The sequence below is a fragment of the Sciurus carolinensis genome, chromosome 3 (genome assembly GCF_902686445.1).
Source record: "Sciurus carolinensis chromosome 3, mSciCar1.2, whole genome shotgun sequence".
Classification (NCBI taxonomy): Eukaryota; Metazoa; Chordata; class Mammalia; order Rodentia; family Sciuridae; genus Sciurus; species Sciurus carolinensis.
The window spans coordinates 114,962,594-114,989,195 of NC_062215.1; the positions used below are offsets into that span (position 1 = coordinate 114,962,594).

Genomic DNA, 26,602 nt, shown 5'->3' on the forward strand with positions numbered 1-26,602 from the left:
GGGGGCTGGGGATGTAGCTCAGTTGGTAGAATGCACAAGGCCCTGGGTTCAATCCCCAGCACTGCAAAAAAAAAAAAAAAAAAAAAATTGTACAAATGAACTTCCTTTAGCTGGAACAAAACTCTATTACTTGATAGTGGTTTATAAGTCATTTCCAAGGAAAGTTTCAGGCTTTTAAGAAACTATTTATTTACTTGGTAAAGGAGATTGAACCCAGGGGCACTTAACCACTGAGCCCTTTTATTATTTTCACTTTTTGAGAGATGGTCTTGCTAAGTTGCTTAGGGCCTAAATTGTAAGGTTGGCTTTGAATTTGCCATTCTCCTGCTCAGCCTCCCAAGCCGTGTGCCATCACACCCTCAAGAAATTTTTTTAAATGAGAGAACTGAATACCATCTATATTTCCAGTACTATCAAAACTGAACCTTTACAAATCTGATGATTTCAGTTTAACAAAACTTCAAATGTTACTTTGACCAACATCTTATTTTGTAAAAGAATATTATAATGTTTTACCATAATTCATCTATTATTACATTAGATCCTCAGTGCCATCTTCAAAAAGCTAAATGTTTGAAATCACTATTGATCTGAAATCATGTTCTACTTTGAGAAACTTCTGTTGCTATAATTTCCACATTAAGTTCAACGTGAAATTCTTTTCAAATATTAAGAAGTCTGACCTGGGATAAGGAACAAAATGCATTTTTTTTTTTTTTTTTTTTTTTTAAAGAAAAGTAATTTTCAATGACAGATGGGGGGATGACAGTGTTCTAAAATCCAGACTATGACGTTTTGCCTGGTGGTTAAAACAGCTTTTACATAAATTATTTAATTGTAATTAGGATTCTCCCTTGCCAATCATGGTCTTCTGTTTATCAGCACAAGGCCATACACACTTAGAAAAGTCAGCTAAATTTGAAGGAAGTTACAGTAGAGCTTTCTTTGTCAAGCAGAAGAATCATCTGACTTTTAATGTGCCAATCCCTTTGAAAGGAAAGTTCAAAATGGAAAGCCTGGAAGGTGAGCCATGGCCTTCATTCTGTACCCTGGTTACAGTAGTACCTATTCTTACAACATTATTATAAGGCTTTAATTATGTGTACCATAAATCACTCCACAGACGTAAGAAAAGAAATCTACCTCTAAAAGCTATGTATGGAACTGTAAAAACAATGTCTGTGTGTGTTATCTTAAACTTGTGAAAGGTCCTGGAAAAATAATTCAGAAACATACAAATAAAAGTTCATTTCCTAGTATTGCAATAGGATGGGTCTTAAACTTATGAAAGGTCCTGGAAAAATAATTCAGAAACATACAAATAAAAGTTCATTTCCTAGTATTGCAATAGCATGGGGGGTACAGGATGGTTTGAAGGTAGGGAGGGAAAAAAAAATCAAGTAAGGGAAAATGCAGACAAAGGCCCTGAAGAATTACTGTGCAGTGCCATATTTAGAATTCTAACATTTCAGTGAAACTTTTCTAGGCCCAGCAAACTTCATACCATTTGACACATTTTGCTGTTCAGTCAGGTGCATGCTCCTGAGCTATGCAGTGAGATGGGAGGAAGGAGAAGGAACAGGAGTAAACTGGGGTTCTGTACACAGGCAGGCAAGTGCAAGAACACCCAGAATCGCAGGGCAATTTCATTCCCTCACTGGACCCCTAGATGTCCTGGTGTTTTCCTATTGAGTTGACATCCTTTATATGTAAGAGAAAAAGACATTGTTAAACTCACAAATCCCTTCCCCGCCCAAAGAGTACAGTGTTCCAGATTAAGTATTGTTAAGAAAAGAATATGAATTTTAAAACCCTTTAAATCAATGCCAACAGCAGGAGCCAATAAAAACAAAAGCGAATTGTGAGAAACACTTATCACAGTTACCAGTCTTCAGTAAGCCCACTTCCTCCTAGGACTCTTCTCATCTTGTCTCTAGGGAAAGTTAGTTCCACATATCAAGTAATCAAATATGTTTATTTTGAAAAGGAAACTACTCTAAATGTCTCTTTTAAAGTTACTCCTTTATAATAACATTCTAAAAGGGGAGGTCTTTAAAATTATATTTTTAAAAAGCAGCATAGTAGTTTGAAGCACTCAAAAGGTTAAAACTAAACAAAATTCAACAGAAGAAAATTTATATAGATGGAGATATCTTACGTGGCAAAATACTTTTTGACCTTTGATAAAAATATTCAATTTCCCTGAAGCTTAGTAAGTTAAAATGAGTTAAATGTCATTTAAATTTTTTTTCATAGCATTATTAATCATTTCCATTTGTTCACTATATTTTATTAAACTGATTGTGAATATCTTCCAATCACTTTTTACCTCTGGAGTAGCTAGACTGATGAATGACCACCCCTAATTAAATGAATTTTCTCCAGAATTGTAAGCAATATCTTCATCACAGCCTCATACAGACTTTAAATGTCCTAAAAACAAATAAACAAACAAACAAAGCCAAAAAAAACCCCACAGAACATACAACTACAGTATCTAAGGTATTTTACTATTTTCTTGAGATCAAAGAACCCATATTAAAAAGTTGAAAGTAACACATGTCCAGACTTGGAGAAAACACAGAAAAACAAACAGTGTAAGACAACTTTAAAATATACATTTTCCTTTAAAATTCAGTTATTTCAAAGTTACTCTTAAAACCAACTTTTACAGGAAATGTATAATTTTTTATTAGGCTGAAAAAATCTAATTTTTCAATATGTAGTGATGTAAAATACAAGAAATGCAAGTTTGGATGACTTAGAAAGAAGCACTGATTGTTCTTAAGAGCAAGCCACGCATGATGGTGGCCACCGTGCCTCCTAATGGGACATACTGTGACAAGGGCAACACCACCTAAATCTTCTAGTTAAATCCTATTTAAATTAAATCTGTGTTGCCTAGATTCATCTTTTCTGTACACAAGGATTTAAGAACATGCTAATATCATCACAAGGAAGCAACTGGGAAAAATCCAGAAGGTCTAATATTTTGTAGGGCAATTGATCGTGGTCTATTCAAAAAGTCAGAACTGGAACCCATCAACAGAAGCAGAAGCCATCAACAGAGAAGCAGCAGACCAAGATTCAGTCTCCCATGAGACTAAGGACCAAAGAAGGAAAATGGCCTCTCAACAATCACAGATTAATTGGCAGGGCAGGACAAGAATCCAAGCCTGTAACCTCAGAGACCAAGGATCATCGTATTATACTCTTGGGAAGCAGATCCTTGGATCTTTGCCAATTATCTTGTGGGAAGAAAAAGACTAATGTCAAGAGAGGCCAGAAAGCTCCCCTAGATGGCTGGGAGTTGACTGATCCAACACTACATGAATTAGGTCAAAAAAGGAAGAAACTAAAATAGAACTTCATGAGGGAAAGAGCAAAGTGAAATACCCATGGCCCATCTTCAGGATCCACCAACAGATAACCTGCTGTATCATTGATCTTTTTATAAACAGATAGCCACAAGCAGAAAACTCTGAATATTAAACAAAGCTATGCAAGGAAAAAAAAATCATAAAGGGGAAAAGTGGAGTAGTGGAGTTACAAGAACAGATGCTACCTGCAATACATTCAGACTGGGGACACTAATTTGCAGTGTTCCTAAAAGGAAACTGGAAGTGAGCCACATCACCATTACACACACCACAGCAACGTGGACAACTCTGGCTGATTCCCTTGAACCCTGAGCCCCTTCTCCAGCTGGGAGTTGGCCTTCACAGACACTGTGCACCCGCTTTCCTGGAAGTAGCTATTCTCACAGAGCAGAACCCAAATCTATGCAGGATCGTGGACTTTGGTATTCATTGGCTGTGACTGTAAAAGTTTAAAAAAAAAAAGTCATGGTGCAGATTACTTAGTTTATAGAACACGATCACGTGAAAAGAAAAGTCCTAGATTAGATCCTAATAAGGACAGAGTATTGATATGTGTTTGGGGGTCAATTAATTCAATGTGTGAATGGACTGAGTACAGGTGAGTATGTAAGAATAGACTTACATAAGATGAAAATAAATTGACATAGAAAAATGGAGAGCATTAACAGAAAAAAAAAATAGATGAAACAGCATGAGAAAAACAATTTTTTTTGGTAGTACTGGGAATTGAATCCAGGCACACTTAACCACTGAGCAATATCCCCAGCCCTTTTTATTTTTTGAGACAGGGTCTCACTAAGTTGCTTAAGGACTAATTTGCTGAGGCTGGCCTCTAATTTTCAGTCCTTCTGTCTCAGCCTCCTCAGGGGCTGGGATTACGTGTGTGTGTACCACCACACCCAGTAGCAATTCATTTTTTTTTTTTTAATTTTTATTTATTTATTTTTTATTTTTGCAGTGCTGGGGATTGAACCCAGGGCCTTGTGCATGCAAGGCAAGCACTCTACCAACTAAGCTATCTCCCCAGCCCTCATTTTTTTTTTTTTTTTAAACAAAGGTACATGGAAATAAATCAGTCTAGAATTCTACAGTCTGAGATACAAGTAGAAATAATCTGTAGATAGAAAACGTTACTTTTATCTTACTTATATTTGTTAATATCTTCTTTCAACAATATTTGTCTGTTTAAAATAAAGTATCGTTAATGTAAATTTATTACATTAAGGCAGTCAATATCTTACAAAATTTAACAAACAGAGATAGAGTTGCTAGTCTTTCAAAAACAGAGAGAGGGGAAAAGGTTTAGTGAATAATTGTCTAGTACTGCCCATTAAACTTCTAAGTCAGTGCTATTTATAAGGCTAGAAGAAAGTGAAGTGTTCCAGGAAGCTTGTTGAGGTCATCAGTCACAGGTAAAATGTCAGTGTAACTGAAAGTTCCCTGATGGGCAGGTAATACCATGGTAGATAAGGTTAGGCTTCCCCGCTGGCTCAAATCTGCCAGGCAAGGTGAGAGAGGAGGAGGTAAGTGAGAGAGGTAAGCTTGCAGTCTCCTTTAGGTCACAACCTCAAACACCACCTGTCACAATGACAACCATCAATAACTTGGAACCAGCTGCTGCAAACCCAAAGAGTTCCAGCATATTTAATGGATATTATAATGAAAGCTTATCAAGTCTTCATGTATCATCCATATCATTTAAATTTCCATTAAGTTTTACAAATCACTCTTTCAGAGCACAGAGTTGCATGCAATGTGAAATAAGCATCAAGTTCACCTTTTACATAGTTTCTAGATTCAATATACTAGCATAACTATTTCTATCAAAAAGGATGAAGCTATCTTAAAGATAAGATAGGGCCTAAAACATTTGTGTCATGCTGAGATGAGATGGCATTCACATACATCAAAGAGGAGAAGTTAAAGGAAAATTTTAAACAGAACCTGATAAACCACAGATGCAAAACTACTGCTCTGACAAGACCTTACCCTAAATCCATTACTACTTGTTATCCCTCTCAGCTTTAGGAACAAGAAAGCAAACTTGGGTCGTCTGGCCCAAAACATTGTACCATATTAATTAAGCTAATCATTTTCCTTGCTACCCATAACAGCTAAATATTAGAAAGTGATCTTTCAGGAAATTGAGGTATTAAACTATTCTTTCACTCTCCTTTGTAAACAATGAAAGCACTATTTCTTAATGATCATCTAACTATATGACAAGTAGTTTTGAACCCCTTTACAAACATTCCAGGTGAAGTCAACCAAACAAGCTCCTGAATTAACTAAATCAGCCATGCCTAGGAGAAGACTGAAGAAAGGTATTGAGCAAAATAACCACCATGTTAGTGACAGAGCTTAGATTCAAACCCAGATCTTTCTGAACTCAAGGTCTGTGCTCTTTTATTTCATTATGATCATATGCCTCCTTCCTAGCCTTCATCAAAGTGAGGTATAACTTAAAAAAAAAAAAAAAAGTATTAAATAGTCTTTTCAAGAAGTTCTGGTTATATATTTTGGGACTACGGTACACTTTTCTTCCAAAAAGAATATAGAGTACTTCCTATTGTTATTACAAACACAAAATTAACCTTTTCTTTGCTTCCTTTTCCCCCACATAAGAATATGGAATACCAAATACAGAGGTAACTAGATATTCTCAGATTGGAACTGAAAATGATGTAATTGTGTCTACATTTTGTGCCAGGCTACAACATAATTAAAACTTACATTGAAAGCATCAATTATTATGAGATAGTCAATCGGAAATCCATGGTTACGCTAGCATCTGCTTGGCATACCTAAAATAAACCTGAAACAAAAAAGTGGCCGATGAAATATATTCATTCCAACTTCAACACAAAATTTTCAGTGCTCTTAATACAGAATTTCTAGATAAATCAACTGGGTGTGGTGACAAGCACCTGTAGTCTCAGCAACTCGGGAGGTGGAGGAAGAAGGACTGTAAGCTCAAAGTCAGCCTCAGCAAACTTGGTGAAGCCCTGAGCAATTCAGTGAGACCCTGACTCAAAAACAGAAAAAAATAAAATGGGCTAGGGATGTGGCTCAGTGGTTCAGCATCCCTCGGTTCAATTCCTGGTTAAAAAAAAATTTTTTAAAGCAGTGAATAACAGACACATATATGTGCATATATATACACACACATATATATGTACACAGTGTATATGTACACTCTTAAGTTAGGGAAGTTTATTCCTTCTTTAAAATATCTGCCTTTAGAAGGGTGAGGTAACAATTTCAGTAACTAGGGAAGCTGAGGCAAGAGAATCATACTTTTGAGACTAGCCTCAAACTCATCAAGATCCTGTCTCAAATTTTAAAAAAGGTCATAGCTCAGACGTAGAGTGCCCCTGGTTCAATCCTCAGTACTCCACTCCCCCAACACACAAAAAAACTTTCTTTTAAATCTAATTAAAAGTTTTATAAAACCTTTATTTATATAAAAACTTTTAGTTTTATAAAACTTTTAAATTGTGTAACAAATTCCTCACACACACACAACTTTGTCAATTTTCTTCTTTCTAAAGATTGCCAAGGCTCCAGAAGAATGTCTTAAATAACTCAAACCTAGTTGTTCAAATATAATACCACTACTTCTCTGTAAGAGAAATTATCACAAATCTATTACTCTGATATTACATACTCAGTGACAACTACTCAAGCCTGAAATGTTATTTTTCCTTAGTAAAGGCTTTAATAAGACTACAAATAAGAACTGGGTAATCAGAACTGGGTGATTAATGTGAGGCACTGTAATTTTCCTGACAGGAAGCAGACAAGAGAAGGATGCTAAAAACCTCAATACATGGACAGACTGACTGCTCACAGTCAATAAGATTTGGATATTTTTAAAATTCAAGTCACGCAAAAGAGACCAGTCTTGTTTCCAGTTTCAGGTAATATGAGGTAAGCACACTCCACCCTGTTGTTCCAACAGAATGCAGCTAATAAAATCCAGACCAAATATATGAAGCAACAATTTGTTGAATCTGAAAAATAAATTGGAGCAACTGAATTAGAGCAGTTGAGTTGATCATTTTTTTCTCTCTAGTTACTGTAGTCTTCAACATAGCCTGAAACTCAAAAGCAGTAAAGGATGAAAAGAATGAGTACAAGGGGAAGACCTGTAGCTCAGGGTCAAGGATCAGGAAAGCGCTCTCCTAATGAACAGAAAGAAGATGTCCTGTTGTTTTCTTGAGCAAAATCCAAAGATATGGCCCTATAATAGCAGAGAACTTCATAATGACATGAAAATAAAGTCCTTGATTCTTACTCCATCAAAATCTATTTAAGATCTGCATTCAGAAAACCAATGAGGATGAAAGACATCAAAGAGAACTAAAAAGAGGCATACTATATTCATGGATTAGAAACTCACAGCAAAGATATCAATTCTTCTCAAATTGATCTGAACATTTAACAGAATTCCTGCCAAATCCTCATAGAAATTTTTAGACATAAACTGGTTCTTAAAGGAAAGGAACTAGAATAAAAAAGAGTACTGAAAAGGAAGAGCAAGATGTAGAAGTTATACTACTCCATTTCGAGATTCACTACTAAGTTATGGTAATCAAGACAGTATAGTGTTTACACATAAACATACACCTAGATCAATGTAACACTCTAGAAATAGAGCCACGATACTGTGATGAACACCTTATTTTTTTATAAAATTTCAGAGGCAATTCAATAGAGAAATAATAGTCATTTCAATGAGTGATCTTGGAATAACTGAACATCTGTATGCTAAAAAATGAAGGTAGACCATAAGCTTATGTCTTGAAAATTAAGTCTAAATACAAAATGAGAAATCTTAAAAACAGAAGAATATCTTCATGATCTGGGTTTAACAATGAGTTCTTGGGACACTAAAATACAAATAATAAAAGAAAAACAGCAAACAATTTTATCAAAGGTAAAAACTTGTACCTTATAAAATACAGTATTAAGAGAATAAAAAAGACAAGCCTCAGTGTAGAAAATATTTGCAAATCATGTGTCAAAGGACTAGAACATGTATAGAACTCTGAATATTCTGAGAAAACCAACCCACCCAGTTTAAAAATCAGCAAATAAATTCTCTAAAGGGGATATAAGCATATGAAAAGCTCTGACATCACGTGCCATTAAGGAAAAGAACATCAAGTGCCATTAGGATAGGAACAAAATGAGATATCATATGAGAATGACTAAAACAAGTATGAAAAATACCAAGTGTTGGTGGTGAGAATAAACTGTCATGCATTGTTGGTGAAATGCGAAATGGCTACAACCTCACTGAAAAATGACCTGCAAGTTTCTTATAAAATTAAATGTTCACTTGTCATGATTCAGCAAGACAAATGAAAATACAGTATCCACACAACAAACTGGACATAGCTGTTTAACTCATAATGACCCCAAAACTGAAAGCAATCCAAAGAGCATTCATGGAGTAAATGGAGTGTTAAGGAATTCTACAACAAGCAACAGAAAGAAACAACTGATAGAAAAGTTGAATGAATCTCAATAGCATCATGCAGGGAGTCTCCAAAGGCTGCATGTTTATGATTCTGTTTGTAAGACATTAAGTTAAACTATGGTGATAAAATAGATCTGTAGTCATCAGGTTTAATCGCTGGGTAAGGGTCTGACTACAAAGAAGAGCAAGAATTTCTGAAGGGATGGAACTATTCCGCATCCTGATGGTGGTGGTGGTTTCACGAACCTGCACATGGGTTAAAATTCCCAGAACTGTACATCAAATAAAAGTCCACTTTACTGTGTTAATTTTTAAAACTATAGTAGTCTTTATTGATATCCAGATTATCATGTAATTTCTTATTTCCTATCCCATTCTAAAGTAAAAATACCAGTAATAAGAAGGAAATTGCACAATAACATGTTCATCTCTATAATCTGTGTATATGCTGTATATTTCTACCAAAAGGGTGGCTTGATGTAGTACCAACTCCTGCAGACAAATCATTGGAATCACATGTCTTATTTCTTGGACAATCAAAAGGAAGGAAGAAACTATATAGTAATGTATTTTTCTCTTTATAGCTATACTTAAAGTAAATATAAAATGCCCTTTTAACTCTTTCAGAATCTAGGAACAGTTTAGCAACTAAACCAAAATTAATGCAAAAAAAGATGTACAACACAGTGTCTTTTATATTTTATGAAGTCTTGTGAAATCAATTTTTCGATTAGTTAGAAAGCAAATTAATTCTAGAAATGAATGCTAGTACAAGTAAAGTATATTTCTGGGGAAATTGAAATCTCAAAAAAAAAAAAAAAAGAATAGATGACTTTCAGTTTTGTAAATATCACAAAATTTGGCACAGCACCTGGCCCATGGTTAAGTATAATTTTATAAAGTATCATCTAATAACAGTTTTTAACAGAAACATAAGCCGCATATGAACACATACCTCTATGATGTAGGTGTAGATTTAACAATTCACACATATGAATGTGTGCATACACCTGACAGTAATAAATCTGGGGACAGAGGATAGATGAAACGTGGAAATGCCAAGTTTTCTTGGACCAGTACCGCAGGAAAAAGCACAGGGGAAGAGGGTTAAAGTCAAGAGAAAGCTGTGAGCCCACTGCATAGTCCATCGCATCATTCACAGAGGCTGTGGATGAGATTCCCAACTGAGGCCTGTAAGCGCAAAAGGACGGGAAGCAGTCCTCAACGGATTCAGAGAAGCCTTTATTCATTTGCAGGCTCAGGTGCCCATTGGGACATGTTTTCCAGATGCAAAAAAAAAAATGGCCACCAGTTACAGAGGGGATTTTGGTTTTATAGGGTACAATGAGGATGATGTAATCAGCAGAAACCATGCACATGCAGTTTTGACCATCAGGGGCTAGTTGTACAGGTTAAAACCAGACTCCCTGGGATAAGTCTCAAATTTTGCCCACTGTCATTTAGGACTAATTTGCCATGGGGGAAGGTCAAGGTTTTTGGCCCAGCATACAGTATGCACCTCTTTCCTCCAGGGCCCATTGTTATCAGAAAGAATGCACTGGGAGAGGTTTAATGTCTGGCCAATTTTCTCCTCCCTCCTTCCAAGTCACACCATCCCTCCATTTTTCTTAGGAAGCTGTCTTATAGGAATATTATTTTCCATAACCCTTCAAGGTTCATTGTGGTATGATGGTAGACGTCAAGAGAAATATACTTACGGATATAGGCCATAAGAAGCCTGTAACGACATTGAATTCTGGGACAGTTTAACACCAAAAGACTTTATTATTTGAAATACTAGTATTTTGATACAAAACTATTTTTTAAAGTCTATACAATTCCTTGAGAAACATTCTATTAGAAGTTGGGGATAATGTTGTAAATTAAAATTCCAAGTTAAAAAAAAAAAAAAGAGGAACAAAGGGAGGGAGGGAAGAAAGGGAGTTCCCTAAACTGAAAAAGGAATAGTTCAAGGAAGATATGAATAGAAGTTATCCAAGACCAAATAATAATGAGGCAACATAATATTAGTGCCAAATCGTCCTTTTCTTTCTGAAGAACAAAAATTGCTATTTCAATCCAGGATTATAGATTAAAATATAGATTTCCATTTTTTGGGGGGGAATGCTCCCTTAAAAAAAATCATATCTAAAATCTGTGCAATCTCCTGGACAGTATACTGTGTCAAAAGAGTAAGTAATAAAATGTTTGGAGAAAGTTAGAAATTAGCTTTTATATTAGCTATTTTAAGTAAGTTGAAGCTACTGCATATTTTTCACTTTCAGTGAATGCATTAAATACATAACATTTAAAAAGTGTTGAAACAGTATTTAAGAAACAAATTTTGACAAACCTAGCATTACTTCTAATCGTCATCTAATGCAAATAGGCTAATAATGTAATAATCTTTTGTCAACTAACATTGTACAAGGTTCTTTACCTCATATTACTTTCCTTCTAAAATATGGTTTCAAACAAATTTTCTAATCATAAATATATATTATATACAAGTACAGTCAAGGTGTGCTAGATATATTTGAACCCTGTCTCAATGGGCGTAAGTAAACAGTGACAGTGAGCTGTACAAGGGCACACTTTGGAGAGATCCAAGATGTCGGACTAGAGGGAGACTGCGTTCCTTTTCACTCCATGACTCAGGACTTAAGTAGAGGAAATATTGTTTCTCTGCAAGGCAGTCAAAACTGCCCACCGATCCCTTGCTGTTTACCCACCATTCATCTGCTGTGATCACCCACCCCATATCACCCACCTTTTGAACACAGATTGCTTTCTGACCAACTATCAATCACCGTTTGCCAGTTTGTTGGCCTCTTGCCAGACCATTGCCCACCGTTAGCCTGCAAACCGCCCATAGACCACCAGTGGATCACCCGCTTCCTGCTGTTGCCTGGAAGTCCATTGTCACAGTACCCACAGGTTTGGTTACAATGCCCACTGCCATCTTGGGACACTGCTGCCACCACCACAGTCATTTCAGGGCACAACCATCTCAGTCTGGGGAAACCAGCCAGGGCCTGGAGATATATAGGGGTACCTGCAGCTCTGGTTGCTCCTGAGGCCTTTTCTGCTGGGTGTGCTAATGGCTGCCATCTGGCTGTCTGTTTGCAGAGTTGCTCCTTTGTGTGAGGGCATCCCTTGTAGTCTCTCTGCAAGTTGAAAGAGCATTGAGATCTTGGGACACAGTAAGGCAGAGACTGGGGAAGCTGAAGCCCAGGTCCATCAGATTGCAGCTGAATTTGCATGGGCCAATCTGGGTCTGGCAAGCCTGAGGGAAGTCAGAGATTAGGGGCAGTTTCCCAGGGTGAGCAACTGAAGGTTGGAGGAACTGAAGAAACCAGGGCTCTCTCCAGCTCAGTGAGTCCTAAAGTACACAGGGATAGAAGGGGCCAGCTACAATGGGTGGGAAGACTGGAAGAGGGTGTGAGGGCATCTTGCTATCAGCTCACCCATTGAACCAGTCTGGCACCCACAGTATTGGAGCTAATATCAAACTTCAGAAAACCCCACCTAACACTCACACATTGCTGGTGGAACTGCAAATTAGTGCAACCACTCTGGAAAACAGTAAGGAGATTCCTTAGAAAACTTGGAATGGAACCACCATCTGACCCAGCTATCCCACTCCTTGGTCTAAACGCAAAAGATTTAAACTCTGCATACTACAGTGATGCAGTCACTGTATATGTTTATAGCAGCTCAATTCACAATAGCTAAGTTATGGAACCAACCTAAATTCCCTTTAATAGATGAATGGATAAATAAACTATGGTATATACACACAATGGAATATTACTCAGTCCTAAAGGAGAATAAAAGTATGGCATTTGCAGGTAAATGGATGGAGATGGAGAATATCATGCTAAGTGAAATAAGCCAATCCCCAAAAAACAAAGGGCAAATATTTCTCTGATATGTGGATGCTGATCTATAATGGGGGTGGGAGGCAAAGAAAGAATGGAGGAACTTTGGATTGGGCAGAGGGGAGTGAGGGGAGGGGAGGCAGTATGGAGGGTGGGAAAGATGGTAGAATGAGATTGACATCATTACCTAGGTACTTGTGTGATCACATGGATGGTATGTCTCTACATCATATACAACCAGAGAAATGAATAGTTTGTGCTCCATATGTATACAATCAAAATGCATTCTGTTATCATGTATAACTAATTAGAATAAAAATAAAAATAAAAGCAAAGAAAGGAAAACCCCACCTATTTGTGGAGAAGGGAAATAGGGAAACTGAGAAAAAATCTGAAAGTCAGTGGAAGCAATCATTCAATTTACCATTGAGGCTTTCCATTTTCTTTTTTAACCCTCTCTCATATCTCTACCATCTTTGAATCCAAATGTTATTCATGTATCAATTTATTGAGGTATGGGGTGTCTGAATAGTAAATTACAGTTTTGTTGTGTATTCTTTTATATATGTATATATATTTTTTAATCTGTATTTTTTTTTTTTTTTTGCTCACCTGTCTCCCTGGATTCTCTTTTTCACTTCTCTCATAATAACAGCCAATCTCTATTAATTCCTCCCTCACTCTTACTATAAATTTTTACCTGTATCTTCTCTCCTCCCTCAAAACATCACATCTTACACTACTTTTGTTCCCTCATTGTCCATCATTTGACACTATAAATGCTTTTAACAAATTTACTTTTTATATTGTAGACAATAATTGAACACATCATTTCTGTTTATTGCCACAAAACTGTGGACACCATAATAAAAGACATTTGGTTTAACATTGTATATTGTTTGCATTGGGTGCTGTTTAAATAGTGATATCCCCCTTAAAGGTGAGGTACTGGAAGCCTTCAGGGACACTATAAGACTACAGGGTAGAAACTGTACTGCCTCAGTTCCATACTGCTAGATGGAAAGACACACAAACAACATGAAAAAACAAGGGAACAAAGTGCCTCAAACAAACCAAGATGTTCCAACAATAGAATTCATAGACAGCATAATAGAAGAAATGTCAGAGAAGACAAAACACAGCACCCCTTCATGTTCAAAACACTAGAAAAATTAAGGACAGTAGGAACATACCACAATATCTATCTATGCTATCTATCTAAAAGCTATCTATGCTAAGCCCAAGGTTAACATCATTCCAAATGGAGAAAAATTGAAAACATTCCCTCTAAAAACTGGAACAAGACAGGGATACCCTCTTTTACCACTTTTATTCAATGTTATTCCTTGAAACTCTAGCCAGAGCAATCAGACAGACAAAAGAAATTAAAGGGATACAAGTAGGAAAAGAAGAAATCAAACTATCACTCTTTGCCAATGACACGATTCTATATTTAGAAGATTAAAAAAATTCCCTAGAAATATTCTAGAACTCATAAATGAATTCAAGAAAGTAGCAAGATATAAAATCAATACCCATAAATCAACACATTTCTATACATAAGTAACAAATCCACTACAAGAGAAATTAGGAAAACTACCTCATTCACAATAGTCTAAAAAAAAAAAAAAAATGCTTGGGAATCAAACTAACAAAGGTGGTGAAAGACCTCTACAATGAAAACTACAGAACACTAAAGAAAGAAATTGAAGAAGACCTTAGAAGATAGAAAGATCTCCCATGATCTTGGATAGGCAGAATTAATATTGTCAAAATGGCCATACTACCAAAAGTGCTATACAAACTTAATGCAATTCCTATTAAAATCCCAGTGATGTTCTTCATAGAACTAGAAAAAGCAATCATGAAATTCATTTGGAAAAATAAGAGACCCAGAATAGTCAAGCAAGCCTTAGCAAGAAAAGTGAAGCAGGAGGCATCCCAATATCAGACCTTAAACTATACTACAGAGAAATAGTTACAAAAATAGCATGGTATTGGCACCAAAATAGACAAGTAGACCAATGGTACAAAATACAAGTTACCACATAAATACAATTACCTTACTAGATAAAGGTGCCAAAAACATACATTAGAGAAAAGACAGCCTATTCAACAAATGGTGCTGAGAAAACTGGAAATCCATATGCAACAAAATGAAATTAAACCCCTAGCTCTCACCCTGCACAAAAAACAATTCAAGTGGATCAAAGACTTAGGCATTAGAGCAGAGAACCTGCACCCAACAGAAGAAAAAGTAGGTCCAAATCTTCATCATGTCAGCTTAGGATCTGACTTCCTCAACAAGACTCCAAAAGCACAAGAAGTAAAGTTAAGAATCAATAAATGGGATGGATTCAAGCTAAAAAGCTTCTTCTCAGCAAAGGAAACAATAACGTGAAGAGAAAGACTACAGAATAGGGAAAAAGTCTTTACCACACACACCTCAAATAATCTCCACGATATATAAAGAACCCAAAAAATTCAACACCAAAAAAAAAAAAAAAAAAACAAAACCAAATAACCCAATCAAAAATGGGCTAAGGAACTGAATAGATACTTCACAGAAGAAATACAATCTATCAACAAACATGAAAAAATGTTTATCTCTAGCAGTTAGAGAAATTCAAATTAAAACTACACTAAGATTTCATCTCTAATCAGAATGGCAACTATCAAGAATAAAAGCAATAATAAGGGTGGGCAAGGATGTGGGGAAAAAAGTACATTCATACATTGTTGGTGGGAGTGCAAGCTGGTGCAACCATTCTGGGAAAGCAGTATGGAGATTCCTTAGAAAACTTGGAATGGAACCACCATTCAACCCAGCTATCCCACTCCTCGGTTTATACCCAAAGGAATTAAGATCGGCCTACTACAGTGATGCAGTCACATCAGTGTTTATAGCAGCTCAATTCACAATAGCTAAACTATGAAACCAACCTAGATGCCCTTCAATGGATGAATGGATAGAGAAAATGTGGTACATATACACAATGGGATATTACTCAGACTTAAAGAAGAATGAAATTGTGGCATTTGCAGGTAAATGGATGGAGAGGGAGAATATCATGCTAAGTAAAATAAGCCAATCCCAAAAAACCAAAGGCAGAATGTTTTCTCTGATAAGTGGATGCTGATCCACGGAGCGGGGGTGAGGGTAGGAGTAGGGAAGAATGAAGGAACTTTGGATTGTGCAGAGAGGAGTGGAGGGGCAGTGGGGATGGGAAGGATGGTAGAATGAGACACACATTACCCTACATACATGTATGATTACACTACTGGTGTGACAGCACCATGTACATACAGAGGAGTGACAAGTTATACTCCATTTATGTACAATGTATTAAAATGCATTCTACTGTCATGTACAACCAATTAGAATAATTTTTTTTTAAAGGGTAAACTTCACCCAAGTTAGGGGCCAAAAAGGTCTTCTGTAGGAAGTAACAATTCGACATACCCAAATAATAAGACATAACCTAATGAAGGGTCAAAGAAATTCTTCTACATATCAGTGAGAAAGATCCCTGAGGGATAACAGAAAATAAGGCTGAAGATGAAGGCAGGACCCCTATTAGGATGTCTCACAAAATCAAGGTTAGAAATGAACATTTAAAAAGAAAAAAGGAAATGTTTTTAGTTAGAAAACAACAGAATTAGAGATGCACTTTAGAGTGCTTTCTTTGGTGCAATATGAAAAATGGTCTGGAAAAAAAGCAAGAGCAGAGGCAGGAAAACTATCTGGAAAACTTTTAGAGCAATTCAGATCAGCAAGCTTTAAGCCTATTATTGATCACATGACTATCAGTAGAAGAAACTGACTCAGCAACTCATAAAGAACATGTTCTGCTGTATTCATAGGCATGTTAAAAATGAGATTAATAATGAAAGCTAAAGTTTAATGTTTTATTATTGGTATATTAGGATATAAATATTTCAGGTAGTCTAACTGTGCTCTCAATTCTTGTCAGATCCATTTGTTTCTTCCAACATGGCTGGCAAAAATTTACACAAGCGATAACTATCAACTTTGCTTTTTTCTTGTGGTTCTCTTGCATTTGTGTTCTCATTATATTTAATGTGTGATGTTTTTGCAGACATGTACTTAGTTTATAAGAAATGTGATGTATTAAAAAACTGGATACATGTAATCTACAATATGTTGAAAGACAATGAGCTGGCAAGGTAGCCGCCTCACAGGTCAATCACCCTGGCCTCACACTGCTAGACTCCAGCACCACTCATGGACTCTGATGCACCCAGTGAGTAACCTCCAAGGGCCAACCTACACATTAAATGCACAACTTGACTTCTACTTTTTTTTTTTTTTTTTTGCGGTGCTGGGGATTGAACCCAGGGCCTTGTGATTGACAGTCAAGCACTCTATGAACTAAGTCCTCTACTTTTAATATTACATAGAAGTTCTAAGATTTTTTTCTCATACCACTAAGTCATTTCATATTGCATTCCCCTCCCTTGCAGATCTGACTGGTCTGGAAGACAGATGAGGACCTAAGGTGGTTAAGGAGAAAATTTGTACGTTTTTTGGTACTAATTTTTTGAACTGGTAGACTATTTCAGAGCAATTTTAGGTATAGAGAAAACCTGACAAGAAAATAGAGAATTTCTACAGATTCCTTGCCCACCATCCCCAACATGCAGGGTCCCCTACCTGGTATCTGTTGTGTTAGTGTGGTATACTTTTTATAATGAACCAAAATTGATACATTAACTCAAATTCATAGTTTGTCTTAGGGTTCACTCTGTATAGTACAGTTTTATGGATTTTGAAACATGTGATCCTCATTACTGTATCATACATAAGTTTCACTGCCCTAAAAATCTATGATCCACTTATTTGTACCTCCCTCCCCATTCAAAACCCATCACAATTGATCTTTTTGCTATCTCCCAAGTTTTTCCTTTTCCAGAATTTTATTAGTTGGAATGATACAGAATGGAACCTTCTCAGACTGGCTTCCTTCACTTACTAATATGAATTTAAGGTCCCTCCATGTCTATTGCTTGAAAATGGGCTGAGTTAGGCATGGTGGCACATACCTATAATCCCAGTGGCTTGGGAGGCTGAAGTAGGAGGATCATGAGTTCAAAGCAACTTAGCAACTTAGCAAGACCCTAAGCACTTAGTTATATCCTGTCTCTAAACAAAATATAAAAAGGGGTGGGACTGTGCCTCAGTAGTTAAGCACCCCTGGGTTCAATCCCCTAGTACCAAAACAAAGTAAAAATTTAAAAAATAAGCTTAATAGGTTACTTTCTCTTACCATGAGTAATTCATTGCATGGGTATCCCACATTTTGCATATCCACGTATTAAGAAACAATTTCATTTGCTTCCAAGTTTTGGCAACTACAAATGAAGTGCTATAAATATTTCTGCATGAAGACATGTTTTTAATTCATTTGGGTCAATACAATATGATCCAGCATCCGTGCTCCTTGGTAAGAATACGGTTAGTTTTGAAAAAAACTGAAATCGTCTTCCAAAGTAGGCTTCCCACCAGCACTGAGAGTTCCTATTGCTCCATGTCCTACCTAGCATTTATTGTTTTTGTTATTCTAACAGTTATGTGCCTATTAATTTCACATCCAACTTTCTAAACTTTTCATTTGTTTTAAAAAAATTTTAAATGTTTTTTCCTTTATTTTCTTAGTTGTTATATACCTTTTTTAACAAAAAAAGGAAAAAAATAAAATAAAAAGGGGAGGAGGAAAATTAATGGCCCTAACTAGAACTTTCAGGGAAAAGGCAAAACAGTAACAGTGATAACAGGCATTTTTGATACAAACCTAATTTCAATTAAGCCTCTAATATTTCATCATTAGTAAGAGCCATCTTTTTTTTTTAATATATTTTTTTAAGCTGTCCATGGACTTTATTTACACGTGGTGCTGAGAATCGAACCCAGGACCTTGCACATGCCAGGCAAGTGCTCTACCACTGAGCCATAACTCCAGCTCCTCTAATATTTCATCATTAACTCTTATGTTTGCTGTTGGCTTTATATATACATATATATATTATATATATATTAATCATTTACTCAATATCCTTCTGCTTCTAGGTTTTTTTAATTTTCCATCATCTTTTGAGAAGAGTCATTCAGTGGCAGAAGAACCTGACTTCACTTTGCCTCTCTAAAGGTCAGAGTTATGTAACTATAAAATCTAGATCCTTAACTACATGCAACTGTGGAGAAGTTATGAGGACACACTTCAGCTCCATGAAGAATGGCACTCTCTGAGCTGTCCTATTACACCATTTGATCTTTCCCAATCTATTTCCTTTCATGGTTTTTGCCATATTAATGTCTTGTTACTTTACTTATATATTTTAATTGACTTCTTTGTTTTAAGCAAGAACATATCAAACCCATGAATTGAGCAATATCATTTTCTGACAGAATAAGAATGATCATAAAGAGGAAGAATATATATCCTCTCAAGTACAGTTTATTACAGTTTTAAGAAGTACTGAAAAACCAGGAAATGTTACAGGCAGGAACCCTCTCTTATTGACTATTTCCTTCCCAGACACTAGTATTGAGTTGGTCCTGAGCAGGCGCTCAGTACTAATGGACAACAGTGTAGTCATGTTCCTGGATTGTCTCAGAAAGTTGCATGCCCCTTTGCCTTGGAGTCATTTCAGTATGTGAGATGAGCATTTAATGGAACTAGGAGAAGCAGCAAGGCAGGTAAATTTCAGCGACATCTAGTCTAAGTGTTCTAATTTGAAATGGGAATTACCAGTCACTATCCACAGATGAATAGGAAGTGACTATCACAAAATTGAGTTTCAATGCCATTTACAACTATGGAAAAAACTTGAGCATGACTTTCCTTTGATTAATATACATGAGTAGTTTTCTACTTACTAAGCAATTATTAAAAGCCTGCAGTAAACTTAGTGACTAATTTTATTTAGGATTTTTACAGCTATAGTCACAGGATGGCTTCTTTTTCATTGTGTGCAAATTCCTTTTAAAAATGTGATCACTATGTAAAATAAACTCATACTTTCCAGTTTCTTCTATGTGCTTTAAAGCTATAAAGAATATGTGGTCAGGTAAGGTGGTGCACACGTGTAATCTCAGTAACACAGGAGGTTGAACCATAGGATCATCAAGTTCAAGTCAGCCTGGGCAACTTCACCAGGATTGGAAAATAGTTCAATGATAAAGCACTCCTAGGTTCAATACCTAGTACTCCCAGTTCAAAAAATAATGTGTAATATATTAATTAGAAGACTTAATAATGAATTGTGTCTAATCCCAGAGTTATTTTCTACAGGGAGAAGAGCTTTGGTAACTTCATGATTTTTTTTTTCTATGACTAATTCAATGTTTCTAATTTTTTATCCAATATTCAATTTAGATTCTTTCAAGAAATTCATCCATTTAATCTATAATTTCTAACCTAGTACCACAAGTTACTTCTAGAATTTTTGTAACAGCTAGCGCAGTGGCACATGTCCCAGTTCTAGTGACTTGGGAGGCTGAGATAGGAGGATTACAAGTTGGAAATAAGCCTCAGAAACTTGGTGAGACCCTGCCTTAAAATAAAAAAATAGAAAGGGCTGGGGATGTGACTTGGTGGTGAAAATACTCTAGGTTCAATTCCCAGCACCGCTCCCTGAAGTAGAATTCTTGTAACTTAAAAAGTCTTGGAACCCATTACAATATTTTTTTAATTCTCTATTCAATAAATTTTTAAGAGACCCTATCAACTTTCTTCCCCTTAAAATGAAGCTGATGAATTCTATTTGCTAATCATTAATTCCTACTTATATTTGTATTATTTCCTTCTCCTTCAATTCCTTATATTTTATGTTAGTGTTGTGAGTTGAATTTCTTAGTTCGTGTTCTCTCATTTTTCACTTTAAAATTGAAAATTATAAACATTTAATTGCTTCTAAAGTATAGTCTATTACTAACATTGGAATTGTTGGTCTAATTGTTTTAATTTCTTGTTATTCTAAGTATTTAGGAGAATTTATTATTCCCAAGGTGAGTTTTTGTTTGAATTTCACTTTAAATACCACCTTTCAAAGAATGTCTCTGTACAATTCATATTTGTGGAAATGACCTAAGTTTTCCTTTGACACAGTCTATAATTAGTTTTTACAAGCTTATTATATATATACTAAGCACATTTTACTTTAATTTGATATGATCTCTCATAAGTTGGTGAATATCACTTTTAATGTTATGTTCTTGCCATATTACACAACTGCTTAGAGAAGTACTGGTAAGTACAGGTCCCTGTGGCAGGGTTTGTACAGTTTTTGAGTCCACTAGCAGTTTCTCTGTCTTTTTTCTTTCGGCCATCACTGCCTGCCATCTCCACTATTCTAAATCACTACTCCTAGCATATGCTTTTGGTTTTGAAATCAAAGCGCTACAATTTAGTATTAAATGTTAAACAAAGTTAATAAGGTTTAAGCAAGAAAATGTTCAGTTCCCTGAATGCTTGAACTTTGTGATACCTCCTTTAACTACTCTGAACTTACTTATTTTACTTTCTTGTTTTCCATTCAGTTTTCTCGGACAATATAATTTCAATAAGATTTTAAAAGTACTTATGCATATTGACAAAAAAAAAAAAACTATCATTTTCAAAAAGAGAAAAAATGCTTAAAAAAAAAAAAAAAGAAAGAAATGCTTAAAAATTTTGTCTCAGTAACACAAAAGTCCACGGTGTTTTATAAACTTTTCTAAATCACTACATTTGAAAGAGATCATCATGAAGTGAAATTGTTTAAACCAGAAATATCTGGTTTGTTGCCCCACTCACATAGTCTTAAAAAGAATGAACAATGTTTCTTTTTATAGACAAAACAATGTGGTACTTTCTACAAGTCACTAAATAGCTTCAATGTACCTTAGAGAGCAGCACTAGACAAACACTTGAAATTTTTAAATCATAAGACTGTCATCCCCACCAAATAATATATAAAGTAGCTGAAATATTGCCATTTTTGCCTACAACAGCATTAACTTGGGAATAAAGTGTCATTTAAATTAGATATGAATAAAATTTATACTTGAATTTTAAGAGAACCTCCAACAATCTGTTCTCTACATTTCTGTAAAAATCAAGAGTTCAAAGTTTATATATTTTAGTATTTTAGTGGTCATGTTTAAATTTAAGCCATTTTAAAAGTACCCAACTAAAAGGAAATAGACATTCATTATTAAGTATGAAATAGGATGACTTATTTCTGCATTATGTATTAAAACACCCCTACTGAGGTCATTTTGGGAGTCACTATTTTATCTGCAAAATTAGAATAACATACAAATCTTTTTGTGGTCTAAAATTCTATAGGATTAGTCATTTAAACTAAATAAAACTCAAATACAGAACTGATTTTCAAAGAATAGTCAAGTTTTACCACATTAAGACAATCCAAACACAGCAATGACAGGAAGATAACTGACTAATCATTTAGTGTATTTTAGATTTTTGGTTTTAAAGAATATAAATTGTTCCAGGCATAGTGGCACATGCCACTAATCTCAGAGGATCAGGAGGCAAAGACAGGAAGATGGTAAATTCCAAGCCAGCCAGGACAACAAGTGAAACCCTGTCTCAAAACAAAACATAAAAAGAGCTGAAGATGTAGATCAGTAGCTCAGCACCCCTGGGTTCAATCCCCAGAACCATAAAAATAGATTAATTGTGACAAAACAAACTGGTAGTTCTTTAAGACAGAACTGTACTGATATACCTGTAACAAGAGAAGACACGGCATATTCATGAACTGTTACATAATTGTACTTTGTTATATACAAAAAATAATTTAAAATACCTAAATAAGTCATCAACTATTAAGGGACTATAATAATCAGTTTCATTAAACATACCACAAAATTTGTAATTCTCCAAATCACCAAAGAGTTACATTTAAAAAAAAAAATTAGTAGTAGTAGTAGTAGTATTGTTATTTTTTGGTAACAGGAATTGAACCCAGTGGTGCTTTACCACATCCCCAGCTCTCCCTTTTTTAAAAAAAAATTTAGAGATAGGGTCTCACTGAGTTGCTTAGGGCTTAAGTTGCTTAGGCTGGCTTTGAATTTATAATCCTCCTGCCTCCACATCCGGAGCTGCTGGAATTATAGGTGTGTGCCACCATGCCCAACCAAAGAGCTAAATTCTTACTGCTTAATTTTATTCAAGTTCCCTAGAGGAAATTCAGATGTCAGATTTGGTTTGTGATGGGAATTTTACAAAGAGAATTCCATTTGAACAAATGTTATTTAGAAGAAACATAAAGGAATAAAGAACTATGAAAAGTATGTGTCTTGCTTCAAGCATCAGTTTGTCAGAAAGTTCTCCCACCTCTCAATAGAGACTATAAACTTGCAGTGACATGTCCCTCAGTTGAGGAGTAAACAAAATCTAGAATTAGTCAAATCATAAAATAGCAACCCAAACTTAAAGTCTACCTGAATAAAAATCCCAGGGGCAAGAGTAGAGCACTGCTGGTTCCAGAAGTATTGGATCTTACGGTGCATTTATCTGTACATTGCTTTTTAATGCTTGCACAAGAATGATATGATGACAAATTAAAATTCCTTTCAATTTCAGTAAATGTAACATAAAACCTAAGGAGTAATGTATTAGAATTGTTTTGTATCTGTTGTGGTGATGGTATAACTGCATGTGTTTTTCAAAACATGGCAGAACTACATGTTTTTTTTTTTTTTTTTTTGGGTGCTGGGGATCAAACCCAGGGCCTTGTGCTTGCAAGGCAAGCACTCTACCAACTGAGCTATCTCCCCAGCCCCAGAACTACATGTTAAATTAGGCATTTACCTAATTAAAATTATGCATTTAAGATCTTTAAAGTATTTTTTCAGTTCAATTGGCAGTGTTTTTTTTTTCTTTTTGTAGTATATTAAATGGTGACTCTCAACATTTGGTGGCCTCCTAGACTTAATGGAATATAGCATGTCTAAAGATTGACTTTAGAAGGCTAAAATTCTATTGTGTGTGACCAGTGTTATATGTTGGGTTTGATTTCCCATAATTAAATGTAACCATATACACCAGTTTCTCACAAATTTCTTGGTTCTAAAACTACTGACTTATGAAAAAGTATTCTGACTTCCAGAAAAATGAGTTATACGTCTTAAAATTTTTTTTATCTGAAAGACATTAATGATGGAATCAACAAGAGATAAGTGGAAAAATGGCACACCCAATAAGTACATCCAGGTTACTGTCATCAAGTTCAGACTAGGAATCAATCAAGAACCTGAGCAACTATCTGCAAAAGTTCAGAGGGAAAAAAATGTTTTCATTTATATTCTCTAAGTTAAACTCAAGAAGTATCTAAACAGATCAATCTAAATTCATAATCTTCTCCTGTGGCATTTTTTGCTGAGGTTCAACAGTTCATGTAGACGTGAGAAGTCAAAACGTTTGGTTTCATCCTAAAATGAAAATACCTGTAGCATGCTCTTGATTTCTCACAGCCCTTCCTCCACTTGGTCAGATCCAAATTTGTGATTGCCATGACAACCCATTTCAAACTGAGACTTGGAAATTTTCCTCTGACATCACAAGTAGCTAAAGGTATTTTGGAGACATATCTCACCAACAGGAAGCACATATAAGAGAAGTAAACCATTTTATTTCTGACTCTTGTGTTATGTAAAAAAGTAGGTCAGCCAAGAACCTTTAAATGCCTTTCAATTTTGAATGCCTGCTTTACAGAAAAAATGAAATTGTTCACACATATAGGATTTTTTCAGTGTTACTATTCTACAAAAATCTATTTGAAATGAATCACTTACAAAAATGAATTAACTGGTTGTACTAGATATTATTGATTTATGTATTGAAGTAGGTAAGGCATACATTGTCACTGTCTTCCTAAGATTTTTGTCATCTATTTAATTCACATCTGTTCTTTACTAATTCATATCCTGGAATAAGACATTAAAGATAACTGGTGGCTGAGGGTATAGCTCAATGGTAGGCACCTACCTAGCATGCTTGAGGCCCTGAGTATGATCTCAGCACCACTAACATGAGGCGGGGCGGTGGGGCAGACTGATTTTATTTACACAGAAAAATTTTCCATGAACAGATAAACAAATAGTACCTGACACTATAGAGGTAAGGAGACTAGAGGTTAAGAGAATCAGAATGGTTTCAGACAACACCTCCCACTACCTACAAACCTGTAACTCTAGCATGATCTCACTTTTCTCTACCTAGATTTTGCCAGTTTTAAAACAAGCATTGTAGCACCAGTCTTTGAGCTATAATCCCAACTATTCAGGAGGCTGAAGCAGTAGGATTGCAAGTTCAAAGTCAGCCTCAGCAATTTAGCAAGAACTTGTCTTCAAAATAAAAATAGCCGAGGATGTATCTCAGTGGTAAAGCAACCCTGGGTTCAATCCCTAGTGCCCAAATAAACAACTACATACATAAAATTAAAAACATGTTAAACTCTTGATACAATGCCTGGGAAACAGTAAGCCCTTGATAATAGTTGGTCGACTTTTATCATAAAACATTAGAGTCCCAATCACTTTTAATAGGGAATGGACCTAATTTAAAAAAAAAAAAAGGATTGATTTTGTAGTTGCATCCACTATATGGTAGAAATAATTTAACTTTCTTATTTCCCTGTAAATATGGCATAACCAAATAAAGTTCATTTATGCAAACTCAAATTAGGCTTAATTATTCACTTCAAAGATTTTACTTATTTATTCCTTTCCTGTCTTTCAGTACATGAGATCGAAAAATTAAATTTCCAATTTAAAAAAAACTGAATTTTAAACTTTTCTAGAATTTGACTTTTAAAAAATGACATACTTCTATCATGATTCTAATAGGAAGATTGTCAAATGTATTGATGTATGTGGAGATGTTGAAGCTGCCACATTGTTACAAATCTTCATTGTATTCAGTTATTATTTTTAAATGATTTTTTTAAAACACAGCTAAACAGACTATGCTTTTAAAAAACCCCACACTGTCATAAAAGACCTTTGTTTAATCAACAAAGATTTCATAGTGATGTACTAACTATTGTAGAAACAATGTACAGTTTAAAAGACCTCATGGGAATAACCAAAAGGTACAAAATTATAAAGTGAAATGTATCAGTGAGAAAGGATTTTTATCTCAAGTCATGATTACTAACTAGAGAGTCAGAAGCAGCATTCTCTTATGTAACCAGCTCCCATCATCTAAATAGAACATCAAGGGTGTTGGTTATTTCTCTATGCCTGACCGCAGAGTTGGGAGCCCTTGCAGGCATCAATAAGTAAAAACTGATGAGCCAATTATTAAGTGAAAACATCTCTAGCTCTCAAGAAATGAACAACAAAGTAACAAAATAAACAAGGTTTCCAATGTCAATGCTAATGTTTTCTCATCATTACAACTGAATTTATTGGGCTGATGAAACTCCTTGTACAGTTTACAAAAAAAAAAAAAAATGAACAAGCTGCAAGATTTCAGAAATTTTTTATTGATCATATGATTGAGTCATTTTATAAAAGAGGAAAAGGAATGGGAAATCAGATTTTAGGATGCTAGCACTATGTACTTTACACATACACACACACACACACACACACACACACAATGTACTTTAATCCCTATTTCACAGGCAAGGAAACAGAGGTTCTGAGAATTTAAGTAACTTATCCAAGTTCACTGAGTAAGTAAACAGTATATCCTTGCTTCAGACTTGCATCTGTGTGACAGTCAAAACAGGCAGGAGGAACACTGCTTCATAATTTCTAAGTGATGCCTTCCACGTGGTACTCACTAAAATAATACGTAATTTGACTAGGTGGTTGAAGT

General features: G+C 35.3%; 1 protein-coding gene across 6 annotated transcripts in view; it reads right to left on the bottom strand.

Annotated features, from left to right (window-relative positions):
* Positions 1-26,602, bottom strand: part of Cobll1 (cordon-bleu WH2 repeat protein like 1) — a 154,149-nt gene that overhangs the window by 101,634 nt on the left and 25,913 nt on the right. Inside the window, exon 1 of one of the 6 annotated variants that reach the window (XM_047544800.1) lies at positions 11,921-12,018. The exons of the other annotated variants lie outside the window; for them this stretch is intronic. Coding sequence (XP_047400756.1) covers positions 11,921-12,018 — 98 coding nt within the window. Of the gene's footprint in view, positions 1-11,920; positions 12,019-26,602 lie in introns of those variants that run through there. 6 annotated transcript variants of the gene reach the window in all.